The following is an 8,538-nucleotide window of genomic DNA, read 5'->3' on the forward strand; positions in this document are numbered from 1 at the left end:
ACCACCTAATGTCAACCCTTTCCTGACACCTAACCCTACCCTCTTCCCCACAATGTTAAATTCCTCATAACATACACTGCACCTGTTCTGGGGAAGGTATACAGACCAAAATGACTAGTTAGTCAGCCAAACTAGGAATAATAGAGTTAATGGATGAGGGGGATGGAGGCCACGCTTGATATTGGGAGAATGGAAATTATGGCTTGGCTGTTTGGTGAGAACAGTGTGTGCAGATATTATAGGAGGAAGGTTAAGGAGGAGAAAAGGTGGTGCTGGCCAAACCATTTATGTGGAATGATGGCCAGCCTTGCTACTGGGTGAGGGGAAGGTGCCACACTTGTTATGGGGTAGGGAGAATGGTGGATGGTGGTTGCAGATGCTATTGGAGGAAAGGGGGGGGGCAGGGAGTGTCGTTTTTCCGTCAAACTGGGTATGGGAAATGGTAGCCACACTAGTTAATGAGTGAGGGGGATAGATGCAACGCTTCTTATTGGGTAAGGTAAATGGTTGTTATGTAGTGGTTATGGTGGTTGAATATGCTATAGGAGGAAGGCTAGGGGGGGGGGGGGGTGGTTGATGGCCCAACCAATTATTGGGAATGGTGGCCACATTTGTTATTGGGTGAGGTAATGGTTGGCCTAGTAATAGTACTAGTAATACCCCTAAATAGTTATGGGGTATGTTGGCAAAAATAGTTATGGGGAATGGTGCCCCCACTTGTTATTGGGTGAGGGGAATAGTGGCTACAACAGTTAAGGGGACCAAGAGGTGCCAAGGTGACCGCATTTTTATGTGACTCAATGAGGTTGGATTCCATCAAAATGTTTCTGAGGGGCTCCATACTTTGAAGTTTTGCCCCTGCCATCAATGCTTGCAATGCAATGCAATGCACCTGCTATTTGGTTATACAGAGTGGTTTGAAACGCTCCTTCCTCTTGTTGGTCAGACAAGAACTTCAGTCTAATAAAAACTGGCATAGTTTTTATTAGACTGAAGTTCTTGTCTGACCAACAAATGTGAGGTATAAGATGGCTTACATAAAGCTTATGAACAACCGAAATATTTGTAATATTTGTAACAAATTCTGGATTTTATCACGGATGAAAACATGTGGCTCTCAGCTGTTATTGTGGGGAGGGAGAGATTTTGGATTAGAGGAGGACTTCCTGAGCAGTCAGGTTAAACTTCAACTTTAAAGGTTTGCAGAGTGGGAAAGCGTTAGAACCTCTGTAGTGTTTACTGTTGTCAGCTATTTGGGGGGTTAATCTGCAATTCTTGTCACAGAGACACGAAAGAACATGCCATCTTTAGAGTTAGCACCAGAACACGAGATCTCATCACATATTCTAGCACTGCTAATGGTTACATGGCCAGGAAGTAGAGAAGAAATGTCCCAAACACAGACAAAAATAAAAAAGGAAGTTCTAATCTTTCTAAAAAAAAAACAAAAAACACCAAAGCTGGGAAAAAAAGAGAAAGCTATTAAGGGAGGTTATTTATAGTCCTTTGTAGACTCTTAAGACCCTGACGCCTCAATCAGCGATCTGTCTTGGCGGATCAGTTTGCTTTACAGACTCCCGAGTGATGTCACTCCCATGCAGCTCCATTGTCTCCATCCCCCCCATAAAAGAGCACACATTATACCAAAAAATGCGTGTTTTGAACAATGTGCTTACTAAAGGTGCCCATTAACAATGCAATTCAGGGGACGAACATTTTTGATCAACGCGGTAATCGATCGGAAATGATCAGTAGTGCCGCCACTAACGACCGGAAAACCACAACCAATCCAGTCAGATTGATGGCAGAGACTCGTGAAAAATTGATCGATCCCATCAATCTGTTCAGATTGGTTTGCAGGTTTTCAGCCATTAGTGGGCATGACCAATCGATTACTACAGTGATCGAAAACGATCAACTGTTTGCGGAATTGTATTATTAATGGTCATTTTAAGCAATCAGAAAAAATAATTAGAACTGTGCCTGCAATAGGCAGTGCTCTGCAACAAAAGGGTGAAAGCACAAAGTAAACTATCTCAGGTCAGGCTTAACACAGACCTGTATCAAACTTGTGCTTAGCGAGTTAAATGCGTATACAGAGTAACATTTCTTTTTCTGCAGTACATGGCATCCCAGGCAGTTTGGCACAGGGTGAGCCTAATGAGGGATCTCCCTGCTGCGTTACATACTATTCACCCTCCGAGCTGCGGCAACTTGGAAGGGGATATAATGCTAGGTCTGGTGAGTCCCGAATTACCGCTACGTGGGGAGCGCAGCATAGCATTGCTGCTATGACGGCGCCCAGCTTTGATGCTCAGCTATTTGCTATGGGCAATAAGTATAAATACTTCCCACACAGGGCCCTGGTTAACAGTTTATGTACCTTGTAAGGACCATAATTCAAAAAGCTACAGCAATGACAGCTCATGACAATTTTACCAATTACTACTGATGACAGAATAACCTGCTTTGCCTAACTGACTCTAATGCTGGGTACACACGGGGGACCATGGTAGCTGTCGCTAGCACACAGGGGACATGTGCACGACAGCTCCGCCTGTGCGACAGCTGTCTACACGTCTCTGCCCAAAGGCAGAGACGCGCCGGAAGCTGCCGCCGAAGGTTTGGCCCCCCGCCGGAAACTCCATCTGCAGTGAGTGGGTAGCTGTCGCTAGTCCGCATACACACAGCGGACTAGAGACAGTTGCGGCGACAGAAGTTGCCGTGCAACTGAACTTTCCAATCGCTGTCTCCGGCGACAGTTTGGGGGTGCGCTCCTCATACACACGGGGCAACTGTCGCCGCAACGTGCACGTGCCTTGCGTTTGTGGCGACAGTTGTAGCCTGTGTTTATGGGCCATAAGGGCTTGTTTCTACTAGAAGCGGTGTGCTGCGGCTACATAGCCGCATTGCACCGGGGGTGTCCTGAACTCAATGCACGGCAATAGAGCAGTTTCCATTGCGTGCAATGCGTGCAGAGCGGTGTGATCCGAGAATCTGCAGCATGCTGCAAGCATGCACGCACAGCCGCATCCTCCCGCTGTCCCCTCCATACACTTCTGCATTGGGAGATGCGGAAGTGATGCGATACAGCTAGGTAGCCGCACTCGCATCACTTGCATGTGGAAACGGGACCTTAGTGCTTGAATCTTATTAGCATGACCCACATTTCCTAGGTAATTTGGGCCACACTAGTTAGGCAATATGCAATGCACTATCTTTGGTAGCAATTGTAAAATTGCTTTGCATAATCTTACCATGGCTTTGTGAATCGGGCCCTAGATGACCTAGCTGAAGATTGCAGCCCGGTAATCCTGTCACCAATATCACATGAATAGTATGGTATAAGTTGACCAATGGCAACAGCTTAGTGAGCAAGGAAGGATATATATCTACACACACAGGTTCACTTTTGCTTAACAGGATATGGACACAGGTTCATTTTAAATATATTTGCGTGTGACATTTTTCCCCACTGAATACATTTGTAATTGCCAATGTTCACCTGCGGCATCTATCGCAGATTTACAAACGTACCAAATCCCTTGCACACATGTTCTGTAACCTAAGTTTTATGAGGAGCAACGCAATAAAATAAATAAATAAAAAAATAGGATTTTCCCATGTATGGGCTGTGTAACTAACCAAATGATTGCGCAGTTTTAGTGAAACCAAATAAAGAGTGAAGAAGGAAATGGACAGGGCTGCGGAGTCGAGGAGTTGGGGCAATTTTTGGGTACCTGGAGACGTAATCTGGAAAAAAAATGCACCGACTCCAACTCCTAATGAATTTAAACTGTAATTAAAATAGAAAATATGATAAAATGTTCTATTTCTCAGATAATAGTCATCATAAATAATTTATACTTACAGTAATAGCTGTGCTTAGTCCACAAAAATGAAATAAACCAATAAAAAAATAGTTACTTGTGCTGCTTCAATAAAGCAGTCTCCGTATTTTTAAAGTCAGATATACACATCTGATTGTGACTGTATATATGATGTGTACACAGGAATCTCTTATATATACGAAATAACATCTATGCTGTAAGAATAAAGCCGGATGTGTAGCCGGGTCACTAATAGAGATGGTCAATGAGATGGAAATAATTCTGCATAACTCTTTGCTCATGAAATCAAATACCGGTCATTTGATATGTTGTTAAAATTTGTTTGATGACTACGAATTAAAGGGTACCTCAGCCGGATGAAAAGAAAAGTGTTATACATAACTGGGGCTACCTCCAACCCTCCTAAGGCACTACGCCCGACTGGCTCAAGTACCTGGACCTATAGCAGAAGATCCAGGTGGCGGAGGAGAACAGCGAGGGACTGATTAGCCTGAAGGGGGCTGGAGGAAGCCCCAGGTATGTATAAAACTTTAATTTCATCTGTCTCAGGTTTACTTTGTTACACAGTAGTACTATACTCTACATATGCACTCTCCACAGAGCTGCAGGGAATCCACTGAGAATGTTGTGCACATTGAACACAGAGGTGTTGTACATCACCCATAAACCTGGTTCAGATTGTGCATGAAGAATGTGTAATAGAGGAAGAATCCCCTCATTCCCCTGCAGAGTACCTGCACATCACTCTTACATGTACCCACAGTTACATTGCCTAGGTCCTGATAGATGTTCTTTGTTCCTGTCTGTACCTTTTACAAGTACTTTTACCAAGGAATAGTTTTAGTCTATGAATAAAAGTATTAGAGGCAGAAGATCCGCCGGATATCCAGGTAACTGGTACTGTTTAAAAGGGAATAAATATGGCAGCCTCCATATCCCTCTCACTTCAGTTGTCTTTTAAAATTCTTAAGTGTTGGCAGTTAAGAGTTGCATTTCATGCTACGTACTTTCAATAAACAAGATTGTAATATGCAAAATAGAGGAGTCTGAGTTGAGGAGTCGGTGGAATCCTAACCTGAGGAGTCGGAGTCGGAGGATTTTTGCACCGACTCCACAGCCCTGGAAATGGACGCACAGCTTCTTACCTTGGTATGTTCTTGCTGGGGTCATCTTGTTATAATCTTCAGCTAAAACAAATTCCTGCAGAAACATTTAATGGATTATTTAATGTTTGCCCAGATTATCAATGATACACTGCAAGCAACAAAATGTATCCGTGCCGCTTGGCTCAGTTAGACTGACACTGAATACAAGTAATAGTTACCTAGAAATATCTGTATTGGGACAGACATTCTATTAGAGAATAATGATGACAAGCTTGTGCCACACCCCCTCCTCTCTAGGATCAGAAGGAAATACAGTGAGTATAGAAAATAATCACTCCCATCAAAATATAGAGGAATGCACTGGAGTAGATATTTGAAAGGCAAAAGGGAAGATCGAGAGCCCAATATAGAGTAGTAAGTCAGGCAGTGTGATGGATAATAACACTAAAGGTGGCCAATAACGATCCAATTTCTAGTGAAAAATCGTTAGAGTGGTCAGATTATTCTGATCGGAAGAAAAATCGGTCACTAAACCATCAACGAACCATTCTTTGCTTCCTATCACAACCAACAAGAAAATCCAATCGGACGACTATTTTTATAATCGTTCGTAATCGATTGAGCCCATCAACAGAGATTATTTACAACCAATCCAATCAGAATTTCTGATCGCTCGAATGATTTTTTGCTAGAAATTGGACCGTTAGTGGCCACCATTAGTCTGGGAGCACACTTGCCAGAATAGTACTCGTTTTGCCACATGTGCCAAAGCGTCCACTGCCGCACTTGCTATAGATTTGAATGGCTTGCTTAGGAATCACACTTTGTTGCATTTGTTGGCCTCTTATGCTGCAGTTTTAAATTGAATAACATTTACCTTTACCAGTTAAGTGTGGAGAACCCTATGGTAAACATGAGCGTGGAACAATGTAAACACCCTCGAAATCACAGATGCAAGTATACTGCCACCCAAACACCTGGGTACTCATGAGTAAGGATTGCCAAAAGGGACAAACACTGAAGGGGCTAATGAGGAACACTAATCCATTTACACTCAGATCAAGGAGGAACCAGGCTTGTTGCACTTCCAAGTGTAAACAAAGGAAGAGAGGGGGGGGGGGGAAGAGGCACCCAATAATAAATAAAACTGTGTTAAAACGGCTATAATAATAACGGGAGAGGTGGCTTACCTCAATAACACATTCATACACATATGAAGTTTAATTATGCACAGGCAAGGAGTTTCGTGGGTCTAACCCACTTCCTCAGACCAAATACAGTGTCAGAGATTTATCTAGAACCAAAAATGGTGCGGGCTCATTCCCCTTTGTGCTTTTCACCCTCCTTTAAAAGGGGTGTACTCTGGTACCCAGTATTTGCTGTTTTTGCCAAGAGTGGGACCAGATCCAGTTCCAGCTTGTCACCCGAGTGGAGTCGGGTTTATAAATCTCCACCTGCCTTCAGTGGTTGCTTGCCCCCTGTGCAACCTTCTCTTGTGAGTACCACAACCCTTTTGTAAGAACCACCAGTGTACGCCAGCAGCGGAATGCTGAGAACCAAGCTGCGGTTCCGACTTTCGGGTCTCGGCAAGCCACTGACGTCACTGGAGCGCAGGAGCCTTCTCAGACCTCATTGGTCAGGCGGTGGTCGCGCTCTCAGTACACGCTCCACCGATGTAAACAGTGACACTTCCCTGCTGGAATACTATTGGTTTGTTTTCAAGTCTGCTTTCTGTTGATTGGTTAGTCCTAGTATTTAAACCTGGTGAGCGCCCCCAGTGATCGCCCGTGATAGCATTAGCTTTGGCTTGTTGCTGGGTAGCACTCACTGTCTGATTCCTGTTGCCGACTATTGCCTTGTACTTAGACTACGCTGTCTTGCCGCCCAGATTAACCTCTACTTGGATACGGATTTGCATGAACTCTGCCTGGACTGACTTTGGCCTGCCTTGACTATGCTATCTCTGAAAAATGTCTATCTGTTCTCCCTCACCGCCACCAGGAACTGCTGACACTTCTGCTACTTGGCTCACTCGTCTGGATAGCCTCATCTACTAGGCATCAGGTGACTATCTTGCATATTCATATCTACTGTGCCCAGTATTGCATTGCCTTGAATATTCAGGTTGTCTGGTTATTAGCTGTCTGTCAATCTGTATGCTACATCTACCTGCAGGGTATATTGTAGTATTGTGTTAGGCAAGAGTTTACTGTGCTAATACTGTGATATTGGGGTAATATGAACCTTTATTAGGATATCTTTGACTAACAGTCTTAAACAAACTTGCTAGTTACTTTTCCAGTGCAAGCTGTATTTATTTGCAAATTTGAATTCAAGGAAAATCCTCCCATTTGGTTGTTGCAGCTTGAATTTCAGGGGTGAATGGATAACCCCATCTGCTGGGAGTGTTACGCTACATAGCACGGTGGCGTAGTGGTTAGCTCTCTCGCCTTGCAGCGCTGGGTCCCTGGTTCGAATCCCAGCCAGGGCACTATCTGCAAAGAGTTTGTATGTTCTCTCCGTGTCTGCGTGGGTTTCCTCCGGGCACTCCGGTTTCCTCCCGCATTCCAAAAACATACGGATAAGTTAATTGGCTCCCCCTAAAAAATTGGCCCTAGACTATAGTACTTACACTACATAATATAGACATATGGCAATGGTAGGGATTAGATTGTGAGCTCCTTTGAGGGACAGTTAGTAACAAGATATATATATACATTGTACAGCGCTGCGTAATATGTCGGCGCTATATAAATACTAAATAATAATAATAATAATATACACATGCAAGAATTGTCACCCATCGGGGATCAGGAAATGATCCTCCGGATTACAATTCAGGGAATGATGCTGAATAGACAGATCCCTAGCCTTCAGGCTAGTGATGTGTTCTGTGGCTATGGAGACAGATGGGGAGGGAGGGTTATGGGGGGGAAAGACAAAAAGACAACCGGCAGATGACAGAACGGCTTCTATCGGTCAGTGAAGGGGGGGGGGGGGGGGATGTGGAAGTAGCATTGTGATTGGTAATGCTTGCCCCCCCCCCCCCCCCCCCATGTCCGAGCAATATCTATCGTCTGCCTCACCTCAGGTTTCTTTTAAGGGTCACTTATATGCTGGCAACAGAATGTAACGGTACAATTAAGCCTCAGATATGATAGCATGCATAGAGGTTAGTCCAGTGTAGGGGAGCTCATGGACTTCCACAGACCAATAAGCTCTGCAACTGAGCAACAAAATTAGCACAACATCTATTCTATGGCCAGTTTCTCCTGAAATGTTTTTTCTAGTAACAAAAACACTCCCAACATAGGACATGCAGTATTACAAAATAAAAATAAACAAAAAATCCCCCACAAAACTCATGTGACATGATTCCCATGGGAAGTTTCAGAAAAATAATGCAATGCTTTCTGGGAAACTGGTTAATTTATAACTAGGAATGCATTCTGAAATGTGACCTTTGGTGTTCAACTGCCTTGTTCTCTCACAGGAATAGTGTGAGGAAATTCTACTGCTTCATTCTGACCATATTGTCCATTCATTAATAATTGAGATTGGTCTACAAAATTCTATGGACT

The 8,538-nt window shown here is 43.8% G+C and overlaps 1 protein-coding gene across 1 annotated transcript in view; it reads right to left on the reverse strand.

Annotated features, from left to right (window-relative positions):
* WDFY2 (WD repeat and FYVE domain containing 2) overlaps positions 1 to 8,538 on the reverse strand; it is a 107,344-nt gene that overhangs the window by 38,113 nt on the left and 60,693 nt on the right. Inside the window, exon 4 of the mRNA XM_068267127.1 lies at positions 4,997 to 5,051. Coding sequence (XP_068123228.1) covers positions 4,997 to 5,051 — 55 coding nt within the window. The remainder of the gene's footprint in view (positions 1 to 4,996; positions 5,052 to 8,538) is intronic.

The sequence above is a fragment of the Hyperolius riggenbachi genome, chromosome 2 (assembly GCF_040937935.1).
Source record: "Hyperolius riggenbachi isolate aHypRig1 chromosome 2, aHypRig1.pri, whole genome shotgun sequence".
Lineage (NCBI taxonomy): Eukaryota > Metazoa > Chordata > Amphibia > Anura > Hyperoliidae > Hyperolius > Hyperolius riggenbachi.